The 14,484-nt window shown below is 42.5% G+C and overlaps 1 protein-coding gene across 7 annotated transcripts in view; it reads left to right on the top strand.

The window, feature by feature from the left end:
• Window positions 1-14,484, top strand: part of FLNB (filamin B) — a 139,769-nt gene that overhangs the window by 60,835 nt on the left and 64,450 nt on the right. For all 7 annotated transcript variants that reach the window (XM_019984290.2, XM_019984289.2, XM_019984288.2 and 4 more), the window contains exons 3-8: window positions 1,326-1,423; window positions 3,855-4,002; window positions 9,741-9,859; window positions 10,677-10,754; window positions 11,870-12,032; window positions 12,616-12,813. In XM_019984290.2, coding sequence (XP_019839849.2) covers window positions 1,326-1,423; window positions 3,855-4,002; window positions 9,741-9,859; window positions 10,677-10,754; window positions 11,870-12,032; window positions 12,616-12,813 — 804 coding nt within the window. The remainder of the gene's footprint in view (window positions 1-1,325; window positions 1,424-3,854; window positions 4,003-9,740; window positions 9,860-10,676; window positions 10,755-11,869; window positions 12,033-12,615; window positions 12,814-14,484) is intronic.

The following is a 14,484-nucleotide window of genomic DNA, read 5'->3' as shown; positions in this document are numbered from 1 at the left end:
TGAGAGCCTGTAAGCTGTGCCATCCAGAAGTAACTAGAAGCTCAGCATTAGTTCATTTCCCAGTGCCCTTGTCCTTACTTTCACCCAAAGACACATTTTAGGATGCCTCTTTCCAGTTTAAACCTGGGGATTTTTAGTCCAATCCTGTACTTCTTGTGCGTACAAAGATTTTGAGATGATTCTAGATTTAGATCTTTGAGCAAGTGAATGTTTTAAATGTACAGGATCCTAGTCCAGTCTTTGTAGCTATATCCAGGCTTGGAATTTTGATATTGTAACTTATAATAAGAAATATATGTTTGGTCTTTGTCACCTTTCCTGGCACAGAGCTCTTAAAACCCTTGAAATTTACCAGGTGGTGTCTTTCAACCATGCCTGAGTTTATTAATGAGGTAACTTTTGGAATGCCCTTAAGGATGGGGGCTGGATGTTAGGGGAATCAACCAGTGATTAGAGGATTGGAACCTTTGCCCCTGTCTCCTGACCTCCAGGAAGGGAAGAGAGGATAAAGACTGAGTTAGTAACTAACATTAGGTGATGTGATCAGTGCATGTAATGAAGCTGCCATAAAAATCCCTGAACTACAGGGTTTGGGAAGCTTCCAGTTGGTGAACGCGTGGTCCTGGGAGGGTGGCATGCCTGAAAAGACATGGAAGTTCCTTGCCCCTTCTCCCACCTGCCCTATGCATCTCTTCCATTTTATAAGATCCTTTATAATAAACCAGTAACCCAGTAAGTAAACTGTTTTCCTGAGTTCTGTGAGCCACTCTAGGAAATGATCCAACCTGAGGAGCAGGTGGTAGGAACCTCTGATTTGTAGTCAGAAGCCCAGCTCTGAATGAGTTAGGGGTCAGGGAATCTTGTGGAACTGAGCCCTTAACTTGTGGCTTCTGATGCTATTTTTAGGTAGATACTGTCAGAATTCAGTGAAATTATAGGACACTCAGCTGATGTCAACCCAACACATTTGGTCACCAGAGCAGAGAAATAGGAGTGTGATGTGTCAAAAAAATTTCACTTCCTAAAAGACACCAGGCCCAAATGGTTTTATAGGCTTTGTTTGTTTATTTATACCACCCCGTCAAGGAATGGATAATCTCTATCTGAATGCAAGAAGAACAACCGGAAGAAGTCTCAGCTCAGGCAGAGTGATTTCTACCCTGGTGTAGTCATACCCATGATACATTTGGCCCAGAAAGCATACAGTTCACTAAGATTTTTGGAAGAAACTGTTCTCTCAAGAGACTGAGTTTAGTTTAGGCACCGAGTTGCTTTCACCTCTCAGTTAGTTAACACCAAGAGCATCTTTTGTGTGCTGTTAACAGGTCTTTGCCCAGACTGGGAATCCTGGGATCCACGAAAGCCTGTGGATAATGCACGAGAAGCCATGCAGCAGGCAGACGACTGGCTAGGCGTCCCACAGGTACGTGTACAGCATGCATGTCCCACCAAGCTGCTTCCTCTGATGCCCTGTGCATGCCTCGTGGTCTTGCAGGCAGTCTGACCTCCCCAGTGGTCAGCTTTCAGGGAGCATTGTCTGGGGCCCTCTCCCATCTGTCTCAGTTTATCCATTTTAATAGATTCTCATTGACTTAGATACTTGTCTGTCTGTCTGCTCAGTCGTGTCCGATTCTTGGCGACTCCAGGGACTGTAGCTGACCAGGCTCCTCTGTCCATGGAATTTTCCAGGCAAGAATACTGGAGTGGTTTGTCATTTCCTACTCCAGCCAATCTTCCCAACCCAGGGATCAAACCCACATCTCTTGCATCTCCTTTACTGGCAGGCAGATTCTTTATCACTGCACTGCCTAGGTACATGTAGATTCCCTAAAAATCTTTACTGTTACATGTGACAGATTTTCTAGTATATTTCTTTTCCAAAGATCACAGAGGCCATGTTTGGAAGCCAGACTGCAAATCTTGACCTTAACCATAAGAAATTGCCAATATTTGACCATTTTTCAGCTATGAAACATTTGTAAATCCAGTATCTTTAAGAAAGTCACTTAGAACTCTTAAAGAAATGTAAACCAAGATAATCTGCCATTAATGGAAATCGTGGGAGAATTTGTATTGCCTGTAATCCTAACACAGGAATATAACAAGGGAACTTAGAAATTGAATATGTCCTGGACACCATCTGCTGTAGCCACGTTGCTTAGTTGAGGTCCAATCTTCTAAGCCCTCCAAGGAGTTTAAATAGCATCTCCTGACATCATGACTCCCATGTTCAAAGACTCGGTCAAGAAAAGTTATGGGTAGCCCGTGCCAGGCAATGAATGACCTCATTACAGACTCTTTTAAGGTCTTAAGTTGGTATTCAGAGCTGAGGTCAGTGTATTTGTATCAGGATCCCTTGGAAGGTAGAAAATCTTGCCTGTATTTCTTTGGTTTGGCTTTGGCATCATGTCTCTGCTCCAAGGCCCATTCCTTGGCTCTTCCACCTTCAAGAAGTTGTATGATTTGTTTTTCATCTCCCTTTAAACCGAAATCCATCTCCTTTTGGTGTTCATGTGATTTTGGCAGTGTGTAAAATTGTTGAAGGAGCTGCCTAAAAGAAATGCCAAATCAATGCACATCCTGCATTTTGCGGAATGTATTGGAGGCAAGTGTACAAACCCAAATAGCTATCTTGTTGCCGCAGGCTAATTATCAGAATATTTCCTGTTTGGGCTTTTTTTTTTTTCTTTTACCATGGAGTGGGAGAAGCTGGGCACATAATGTTGTTCATCTGAATTTGGTTGATCTGGTGCATGAGAGACTTCTGTTACTCCGAAGAGGTATGGTTTACTGGGTGCAGGTGCAGGAGAACTTGTTTTTGCTATTTAGGGCTGGATCAAGTGGTGGAACTGGGGCTATGACACCTTTAGGGAGTCCACCTATTTAGCAAGGATCTAGTCTTGCTCCTAAGCTGAATGTCAGGAGAAATTTTCCCCTTTCCTATTTTGAAAATGGCTTTAAACGTATTGAGACGTGTCTTAGCTCAGGCTGTTTTAACAATACTATTGACCAGGTGGCTTAGACAACAGACATTTATTTATTTCTCAGTTCTGAAGGTTGGGAAGTCCAAGATAAAGGTGTGCCAAGAAATTAGGTTCTTGGTGAAGGCTCTCTTGCTGGCTTGCACACAGCTGCCAGCTGACTTCTGGCTGTGCCCTCAGGTGGTGGTGAGAAACTGAGCACAGGCCTTTCTTCCTCTTCTTGTGAGGGCGCCAGTCCCATCGTGGGGCCTCCACCCACATGGTCTCATCCAGACCTACTTACCTCCCAAAGGCCCCACCCCCTAATACCATCACACCCGGGGTTAGGCCTTTAACATATGAATTAGGGGAGGACACAAGCATTCAGTCTGTTTCTTAGACCACATATCTAATGTCATTGCATTATCTCATTTTGGTTTTATTTATTTATTTTTTTTTAGTAGGATCTGAGTAAATAGAAATGTAGACACTAGATAAAAGAGTAAATATTTTGGCAATATGCTTTAATCCCATGTGTTCTTGTTTCTTCTTCTGCCTTACTTGATAGAGATTAGTCTTTCTGGAAAGGAGAGTGGGTAGCCTTTTTTGTGGGGAGGTTTGAACCTCTGGAAATTACATACAGAATTGTCTGGAGAAGGTCTTTAGCTTCCAAAGGTAATGGTGACACTTCTAAAAGGTTTTTTTTTTTTAAAAAAAAAAAAACAACACACAAAAACTAATCTTGGCATGCCAGTTTGATGCAGTTTCACTTTATTGAGAAGCTGACTCAATGTCTTTATACTTGTAGTTGTTAGTTTAAGAGATGTTTGCAAAAACGTCAGTACTTGCAAAGTGCTATGTTCTGGGTGTTCATCTACCCTGTTATTATTCTAGGTCATCACTCCTGAAGAAATTATTCACCCGGATGTGGATGAACACTCAGTGATGACTTACCTGTCCCAGTTCCCCAAAGCCAAGCTCAAGCCTGGAGCTCCCCTTAAACCCAAACTCAACCCCAAGAAAGCCAGGGCCTATGGTAGAGGTAAGCACTGGTCATGTCGGATTCGAGGCTTGTCCTCTGGTCTTGATTATTCATTTTTATTTGTGTGTTTATTTAAATTTGTTTATTTTTAATTGGAGGATAATTGCTATACAATATGCTGTTGGTCTCTGTCATATAGCAACATGAATCAGCCACTGTGGTCTTGATTATTCAGGATCGAGAATGTGTAAGCTTAATATTTAAAGACATCCCAGGCCTCCTTTGTCAGATAGCTTTTTTTTTTTTCTTCTTTACCTAAAGGTCCTTGTGTTTATTTCCATCCTTTTCTGTCTTGTGAATCTAGGCTTCCAAGAACAGTGCTACTTTAATGTAATGGAGATGGATGAGTTTATACTTTGTGATTTGGATGCAGTAACCCTGAGATAAAGAAAGGGCTCTTCCTTCCATTTTTCAGATGAGCAATCAGAGGCCCAATCCACAAAGGAAAGGGGACGTTGGCGTGGAGGGAGAAGGTGAATGGGGAGGTCTCCCAGATTACCATGGTGGGGTGTAGCAGGAGCCTGGGTCTTCTGACTGCAGATTCATTTCTCCTTTTGGTTATGTGAAAGCTCTGCAGGTTTCCAGATGCAGTGGGAGCTATTGTTAACCCCTGGCAGATACTTCCTTACTAAGACATCCTGTTTATAATCTCCCAGCCAGCTGCCAGGAGTGTTCTGCTCGAAACGTTAGAGTAGGTCAGAGGCATTCTGAGGAATTTGGTTTTCTGGTTGGCACCTGACTTCAAGCCTGTTAGCTTTTTTTACAGAAAACAGTTGCATTTCAGCCCAGTGTGGTTTCTGGTAAAAATTAGTACAACAGGATACAATTTATTCTCTTTTCTGTGGTGAGGGGGAAGAGTACATTCTATTTTCATAATTGCAATTAGGGTAACACACACACAAAGTATTTCCCATGTTTTCCCAGATTTCCTATAATCTGCCTATTGCTCTTAACATTCTAATGTGTTCTCTTGCTATGTGTGTGTGTGCATGTGTGTGATTGTTGAACTGTTCAAAAATATATTGCAGGCATGGCAACATTTTGCTCCTCAGAACTAAGCAAACCTTTCCTAAGGATAGAACATCCTCTTATGTAACCATAGTATTCATTATCACACATAAGAAAATAGGACAATAATTTCATAACAGCTCATATGCAGTTTATAATTAAATTTCTCTCTTGTCCTACAGTTGTCTGTTTTACAGTTTTTCTTGTTTTACACACCGAGATCTGATTAAGACTCACTTTCTACATTTGCTTGTTACTTTATCTGAAACTCTTAATCTAGAATAATTTTCCCTAACTTTCTTTTCTTCTTTTTTTAAATGGCATTGACTTTCTAAAAATGTAGAGCACGTGTCTATCCACTCATTCCCTTTGAAGTTAGCAGTGCCCTACTTGGCATCAGCTTAGTCTTGAAATGACACACGACCAGGGCAGTGTGCTGAGTGTGCGCTGTTGTAGCCCCATTCTTGTCTTTTTCAGCATGATTAAGAGGACAGAGAGTTCTGGAACAGACCTACTTGCCATTTGAAGTCCTTTTGGCAATGAAGTGGGCTCTGTGCCATCATTTGTGTTATATCGAGACAGGGGACTTTGTTCAAAGCTGTACCCACAGTGCAGTCGAGTGAAGGTTGGCACGTCCCTGCATGCTTTAAAAGTGCTCTCTCTAAGCCATAGTCAAAGACGCTGGCAGGAATAAGGAATCTGATTTGAAAGGTTATGCTTCCCTTAAAAAGGCAGAAAAGTTGCAAACAGCCAAACCTCTTTGTCAACAAAATTGGTCAAATGGATTGAATCTAATCAAGGCATAAAGTGCTTGTTTGCAATAAGCTTATCGCTGGTGTCCAGTTTCCCTGTTGTTAATGTGAAACGGTTTCCTTTCACAGTGCTGTTTTCTAGAAAATGACCTCTTGTTGCAGCTAAGGAATGTGGCTAGTCATTGCCATTTCCTTCGTTTGACTCTGTAAGTTTTATATACTTAGGGAGGAAACACACACACACACATATATGTATCTTTTGTATTTTTGTACCATGGTAAAATGCCTATAACATAACATTCACTAATTTAACTCTTTTTAGGTGCACCTAAGACATTAAGTATATTCGTATGTTCACTGTGTTGTGAAACCATCACCTCTCTCCATCTCCAGAACTTTTTGCATCTTCCCGAATTGAAACTCTGTATCCACTAAACGCAACTCTCCATCCCCACTTCCCCGGGCCCTGGCAAGTGCCATTCTGCTTTCTGTTTCTATGTTGTTGTTGTTGTTCAGTCACTGAGTTGTGTCCAACTCTTTGCAACCCCATGGACTGCAGCTCAGCAGGCTTCCCTGTCCTTCACCATCTCCCCGAGTTTGCTCAGACTCACGTCCCTCGAGTTGGTGATGCCATCCAACCATCTCATCCTCAGTCGTCCCCTTTTCCTGGCCTCAGTCTGTATCTATGGCTTTACCTCTTCTGGGTACCTTGTAAGTGGACTCACACAGTATTGATATTTGCCCTTTTGTGTTTGGTTTACTGTATGTAGCATAGGGTTTATAAGATTCATTCATGTTGTTGCATGTATAAAAATTTCACTCCTTTTTCAAGCTGAATAATATTTCGTTGTCTGCATATTCCACATTTTGTTTTTCCATTTTTCTGTTAGTGGACATTCAGGGTTTTTTAATACCTTTTAGCTATTGTGAATAATGCTGCTGTGAGCATATGTACACAAGTATCTGAGTCCCTACTTTCAGTTTTGGGGGGATATATGTACAAGTGGAATTGCTGGATCATATGGTAATTCTATGTTTAATTTTTTTGTTAAGTAGAAAGACAGAATGGTCATTTTAGGGAACAGGGCCACATGTGAGGCCACGTGGGCAGCACCTTAGGTATTACCTTGTCCTTGATGAAACAAAGGGGAGGGGCAATTTGTTCTCTCCTGTGTGGCCATGTTGCTTTGTTTCTGCTGACAGAACCAAGACCTAGAGAATGTTTCATCTTCTTTAAAGAATTGGTGTTAACCAAGTTGCAGTTACCAGCTGGTCAGCATTTGCAGATCTGTTCACTGAGACCCATTGACTGGAAGGAGGGAAGGCTGGCGTGATATGAACCTACAGCCACAAGCAGGCCTTTGTGATGGGCTCCCTGGCAGGGTTCAGCATGCTGAAAGCGTGTATCCATGGGCAAGCAGAAGCCTTTAGTGAAACCTGTGTTCTGTATGGAGCATCCACTGCATAGGAAGCCCTCAGCACGTTTAGTTCTGAGTAATCCTAGGGAACAGTGGTTTCTCTGCACGGGAAACATTGTCTCTCAAATAGATGTGGTTCTGCTTCCTAACCAACCATGGTTAGCCAGAGATGAGCCCAGTCTCCGGCCTTGGATAGGCTGACTCTGCAGGCTGTTGGAGTTACATGGAGTGGGTATTTATAAATATTTATAAATATTTTAAGTGCATGATCAAATCTCTGTTAAATGACATAATTGTTATATAAATTTTAAGCAAAAGAAAAAGTTAGAAAGCAACAATTCAAAGTCCTATTTCTTAGCTGCTAGCCCCATTTTTTCCCTTCAGAGTTGGAGGTATTCCTTTCTAGCCATTTTTCTATGCTGAAATAAGTTCAAACTGTATATTTTCTTCAATTTGCATTTTTTTACCTAACAGGATATGTTATATAACTATCTAATCACCAGTTTTTCTTAAATTATTTATTAGAAAGCTAATATACATCCAGCTATAGTAACAAATGACCCAATGTCTTCAAGCAGACCAATGGGAAAGAAAAGAAGAGATGAAGAGAAATCTAGGGAGTACATGAGGTTTGAGAGGTTTAGCAACCAATTGTAACATGTGAACATTATTTGGTCTTATTTAAACTGTTAAAAAAAATTTATTAGACTTTTTTTTAAGATCCAAAATATTTTATTTATTTATTTTTGTGATACTTCTAAGACACTTCTAAGACTTTGAACACTGAAAATTTTATGTTATTAAGGAATTCCATTTGATATTATTAAGGAATTATCTTTATTTTTTGATGTGGGCATTCTAAAAATATCTTCTAAAGATACGTAGTGAATATTTATGGATGAAAACTAAGAGGACTAGGGTTTGTATCCAAATAATACAAGAGGAGAAAAGAGGTGAGAATGAAGCGGTGAAACAAGATAGGCTGTGAGTTGACAGTAGTTGAAGCTCAGTGATAGGTACGTGGGATTCATTTTAATATCTCTCTTTGTCTGTATAGGTTGAGGATTCTCCATAATAATAATAATAAAAACTTTTAAAAAAGTAATACTTCTGGGAAGATGGAGTAGAAGTACTTTTTCTAATGCTTCCCACTAAGTGCAACTAAAACCCCTGGGAATTTTCTACAGGGTAAATGTAAGGAGTCTCAGAAAGAGATTAAGGCAAAGCAGCTAGAGATCCTGGGTCTGAAGACTGGCACTGTAGTGAATTCCTTGAATGGTTGAAAAATTCCTAAATTTGGCAAAAAAAAAAAACAGAACATAAATCTACAGCTTCAAGACACTGAGAGAAACCCAAGCAATTTCGCTCCTTAACATTTAGCCAGAGGAATAAAAGCTTAACATTTGCACACAGTCCTGCGTATGAATGTTTATAGCAGCTTTATCAGTAATAGACAACTGGAAACAACCCAGATGTCCTTCGCTGGGTGAATGGTTAAACAAGCAGTGGTGCGTCCATATCGTGGAATATTACTCAATGGTAGAAAGAACAGGCTTCTGATACAGGCAGCATCCTGGATGAAACTGCAGAGAATGATGCTTGTGGATAAAGCTAATCCCCAAAGGTTATGTAATGTGTGATTCCATTATATGACATTTTGAAAATGATAAAATTAGAGATGAAGAGCAGATTAGTACTGTGAAGGGTTACAAAAGGGATGGCTATGAAAGATCGCTATGAGAGTTCCCTGTGGGGTAGAAATGTTCTGTATCTGGATTGTGCCGTGACTTGTGATATTGTACTAGAGTTTTGTGGGATGTATCCATTTGGGAAACTAGGTAAAGGGTATTATTAATTCTTACACTTGTATGCTACTCTATCTCAAATTAATTTGCTCAATCATTCAACTTACAAATTTAATTTAAAATAAGTTCAATATTTAAAACATTTTAAGTAATACAAAAATGATCTTTAGGGAATTCTCTAGTGGTCCAGTGGTTAGGACGTGGAGCTTTCACTGTGATGATCTGGGTTCAGTCCCTGCTCAGGGAACTAAGATCCTGCAAGCTTCATGGTTCAGCCAAAAACAAAACAAAACAAAAATGGTCTTTAACAAAAAATGAATCACACTTTGTCTTCTTCCCCAAGGCAAGCCCTACTTCTAGTTCCCACATCATTTTCACAGTCACACAATGTAGCCTTTTGACTGAAGTTCTCTGAATATTTCAGAACTGAATATTGCTTAAATACCAAGGGCAAGATTTGAGTTATTTTACAAAATTTATTTGGATGCATTGAGTCTTAGTTGTAGCATGTGGGATCTAGTTCCCCGACTAGGGAACAAACCTGGGCTCCTACACTGGGAGCATGAAGTCTTAGTCACTGGACCATGAAGGAAGTCCCCAAATTCATGAGTTTTTGACCTGATTATCCCCATCATGGTTTGTCACCATCTCCCACATGGCAGAAGCAGGAATGGGTTTCCTGTCTCATTTCCCTGAAGGAGACACTGTTGGGGCCTGAGCCAGTTTGTAATGTGCTTGTGTAAACCTGTGAACAGGTATCGAGCCCACTGGGAACATGGTGAAGCAGCCGGCCAAGTTCACCGTGGACACAATCAGCGCCGGGCAAGGTGATGTCATGGTGTTTGTTGAGGACCCAGAAGGGAACAAAGAGGAGGTATGTTGGAGGAGGCTGCCTCTCCTGTTAGTATCCCATGGAAACTTTGGCCCTTATAACAGGGCCAGGAACTAGTTGTGTCTCTATTTTTCTTATTAAAGCTCGAAATAAAAGCTTTTTTTTTTTTTCTTTAAAAAAAAAAAAAAAAGAATCCTGAGTCTTATAGCAGTTAAATTCACTTGCCTAAGGGTTGTGTTTAAAGTATCATATAAATTGATACCCAAGGACACACATTATATAATACAATAAAATATTGCATTTAACTATTGTTACTGATAAAGTACAGTCCAGTAGCAATACTGATTCCCGACGCTTTCCCCATGCTGATCATCCTCTGGTTCCTCCCTCAGGACCTCTGCACATACTGTTTCTTCTGTCTGCCTATCTTCTTGAGACTGTATTTTATTCCTAGCGCTGAGCACCATCTGAAGTCCTACGTTTATTGGTGTGACTGTCTGTTTCTCCCACTGAGGCAGGAATTGTGCCTGATTTATTTTTGGCACCTGTCCCTGGGCTTGGTGTTTCATAAGCTCTTAATAACTACTGGGCCAATAAAGGGTTAGGTTCCTAGCTTCATAGTCTCTCTCATCTGGAAAGGTAACAGCCCTGAGACGATGGAGGCCTGACTTGTGTGCTAATGTGACATGGTTTCCATAACTTCAGGCTGCTCCTCTCGGAGCTTCCTGCAGGAGTGGTGGGCCAGAGAAGAGCCAGGGCAGGTTCTTGGCCTGGCACCTTGCCATGGGCCCTTGGTGAGCACAGCACACTTTTACTCACACCGGTGCCTTCTCTAACTGTCACTCATCTTCCCTCCTAGGCACTCGTGACCCCTGACAGCGATAAGAACAAGACATACTCTGTGGAGTATCTGCCCAAGGTCACTGGACTGCACAAAGTAAGATAAGACATCATGGCCTTTGCTTGAATGCTCTCTGTGCTTGCTTTGATAGATGCAGAAGAAGCGTGGTTTTCTTAAGTTCGCGTCTATTTATCATCTATCTATCTATGGTTGCACTGGATTTTCGTTGCTTCTTGCAGGCTTTCTCTTGTTGTGGCAAGTGGGGGCTTCCTCCAGTTGCGTTGTGCGGGCTTCTCGTTGCGGTGGCTTTTCTTGCTGTGGTGCGTGGGCCCAGTTGCTCCATGGTACGTGGGATCTTCCCCGACCAAGGGTTGAGCACTGGCAGGTGGACTCTTCACCTTCGGACCATCTGGAAAGTCCCTTAAATTCTCTTCTGATTTCTCTTTCTGTTTATACAAGTATCCATGTTCATTGTCAAAAATCTCAGATCCCTGTGAATCAGACTTGAGATAATCGCTACTCCATGCAGATTGGTTCAATTCCATTAAATTCTTTGCAGTGTCGTAAGATTTTTCTGACTCCACTGAGATGACTAATAACTGGAACTGCAAGCCTGGCGTGTAAATGCTGAGCTATGGGCTCTTTGTCTTTAGCGCTTCCTTCAGTATCGGTCTTCACAGTGCTCCGGAGGCTTTGTCAGCATCAAAGCCTGGATGCGGAGAAGGCCAGCTGACTAGAGTGGAGGCCAGTGGCCCACCCAATCCGATAACCCTAAGAATTTAAAAGATGAGGACTTCGACTCAGAGTTTAGATAGAAATCTATCTTATGTCTCAAATCCATGTATCTGAAAATGGTCTTGTTCCTGTGAAAAATACTTTGACTCTTAGATTTGAAATCCTACATGATATTCCACAGGGACAGTGGTCCCTTTTGCAGCTGCCTTAAAGAATCTGGTGTCTAGAGACTGAAGTGCTTGTGCATATGCCACTATAGAGGCTAGTCTAGGCATGTCTGGTGTGTTTTAGTTGGCTAAAGGCCTGATGTCCCAGGCCCAGCTGTGTGGTTGGTAGAGTCGGATGGGAGTCCCACTGAGGCTGCTTCCCCAGAGCTCCTGGTTCCAGGACCTTTGTGTGTATGATCAGGAAGATGGAGGAGGAGGTGGTCTCACCGAGCAAGAAGTGATGATGTCTCCCCTGCCTGTCATTTGTAGGTCACAGTCCTCTTTGCAGGACAGCACATCTCCAAGAGCCCATTCGAGGTGAATGTCGACAAGGCCCAGGGAGATGCCAGTAAAGTCACTGCGAAAGGCCCAGGCTTGGAAGTTGCCAGCAACATCGCCAATAAGCCCACCTATTTTGACATCTACACAGCAGGTACACCTCTCCTCTTCCAGAGCCAGAGATAATCCTTAGAAACCTGAGATGCTGGACTTTTTGTCTTTTGAATCAACAACAAAACTACAAAATTGCTTTTTCAAATGTGTTGGTTATATTTCTAGATTTTTCAAAACCAGCTTTTCTTCTCTAAAATCTCATATTCAATCTTAACTTTGATTATTAATAATCAATTTCTGACTTGACTAAATTAATACTCCAAAGAGACTAAGGTTTAACAATCATCTCTTGGACCAAATTCTATGCAAGGTCCGGTGGGAAGGAGGGGTAAGCAAAGGAATGAATAAAACACAATTCTTGAATTTTCAGCTTTCTTTTCAATATAGAAATTTTAGGAAATAGGGATTGTGGGAAAATGAAAGTTGGTTATGACCCTCCTCCCCATAAGCAACTTTCCTTTCTCCACCTTCCTTATTTCTGCTAGGAAACAGGTCTGGGTATGCATCTTCTGAATGCCTCTCTGTCTCCTGTGGTTTGCATTTTATACCTGCTTTTGCTCTCACCAACAGGGAACTTTCTAGAGGGCGACTTGGACTCATGGCCTGTTCTCTCTTTCTCCTAGGTGCTGGCGTGGGCGACATTGGTGTGGAGGTGGAGGATCCCCAGGGGAAGAACACCGTGGAGTTGCTCGTGGAAGACAGAGGAAACCAAGTGTATCGATGTGTGTACAAACCAATGCAGCCTGGCCCCCACGTGGTCAAGGTTTCCTTTGCTGGGGACACCATCCCCAAGAGTCCCTTCGTTGTTCAGGTTGGGGAAGGTGAGTGCTGGGGTAGCTGACCACCTCTGGTTCTGGCATTCAGGCTGGCTGTGCATGACAGGGCCCAGCACTGAACTCAGACTTGTCATTTTGCTGCCAGGGCCCCTTTGGCAGGAAGTATCCTCAAGACATTAATACTAGTGTCTACTTTGTCCTCAAGATACTAACACTAATAGCTTCCTACACGCTGTACAGTGACCTAAGTGCTTTACTTATATTAACCTGTTTAATCCGCCCCCAAAACACGTCTGCTGGGATTCATGGTCCTTACTGAGAGATGCAGGATGGAAGCTGTGTGAGGAGAGGGTGTCTGTGGCTGAGGTTAACAGCAGGGACATGGCAGGTCCCCCGTGGCCTCTTTTACTGGCTGTCAGGCAGATAGCATGACAGCAGCTAGTCACGACACCAGCCACGGTGACCCAGGGGCTGTTGCTGTTCCCCGTGGGCGCCTGAGACACTGAGGCTTAGGTGTCGTAAGGTATGAGTATGGACTAGACCAGTGGTCCCCAACCCCTGGAACCGAGCTGCACAGCAGGAGGCGCGCGGCAGGCCAGGGAGCAAAGTTTCATCTGTGTTTACAACTGCTCTCCATTGCTTGCATGACTGCCTGAGTTTTCCCATCTGTCAGGGCAGCAGCAGCATTAGATTTCTTATAAGAGCATGAATCCTACTGTGCTTGAATCATCTCCAAACCACTCGCCTCCACCCTGGGCCATGGAAAAATTGTCTTCCACAGAACTAGTCCCTGGTGCCCAAAAGGGTTGGGGGCCGCTGGACTAGACGTCAGTAGGAATAGAACCGTGGTCTCTGTCAGCTCCTTAACTCCCGCTGCAGCCAGAAGCATGCATTTTTCTCTAATGTTAGACTCTGTCCTTCTGACTTAGTTACTCTCTTTTTTTACCCCCAACTCTGCTGCCTTTTCTAACCAGTACTTGCCTTTCCTGTTCTGTTCTGTGCAACTGCGTCTGCAGACCTGGCTTCCTCTTCTGAATCCTGCCTCTTGGCCAGCCTGGAGCCTGAAGCTGCTGGCTTCCTAGTCGAAAGCACTGGGCCAGAGGCATCTCACTGGGTAAGGGCTGGTTGGGTGGGCATCTCTGCCAGTCTTTGTGCTGCCTCCGGTGTCCACCGGGCCTGTGTTCTTCATGACTGTGGGAAATTGCAGTGCAGGTGTTAGCCCCACCTGTCTGGCCAGACCCCAGACTCACTCTCTGATTACATCTACACATCTCTAGGTCATCTCAAGATGCTGGAAAATCCGGTAGTTTCCTTCAAACTTTTTAGTTCCATTTAGTGTTTATATGAACTGAGCAGTTATCCTGCTGATGTTGAGACTCTTGCCCATACTCAGGATTTCCATGACTTTTATTTTTTTAAAGATACATTTAAACCTTCCAGGGGAAGTCCTGTCATCCTGTTGTGACTTATTTCTGGTATGACCAACTTCTCTCCCCTTGACAAGGGAAAAAATAAACGTATTCAGAAACAGAACTTCATTTGACACAATGCAAGAAAGAATATTGAACAGCTTTCCTAGTTTTAATGATGTTTTCTGACTTCCTTTCACTTGTAGATTACTTTTTTCATTTCTGGCATATCCATCTATCACTTGTACTAGTTAATACTTAATAGAGTTTTTCTGTTGATGTACTGACCCTTCCTTCCTCCACTTAA

Source organism: Bos indicus, chromosome 22 (assembly GCF_029378745.1).
Source record: "Bos indicus isolate NIAB-ARS_2022 breed Sahiwal x Tharparkar chromosome 22, NIAB-ARS_B.indTharparkar_mat_pri_1.0, whole genome shotgun sequence".
Classification (NCBI taxonomy): Eukaryota; Metazoa; Chordata; class Mammalia; order Artiodactyla; family Bovidae; genus Bos; species Bos indicus.
Note: the sequence above shows the minus strand (reverse complement) of the source record. Positions and strands in the feature narration are given on the sequence as shown.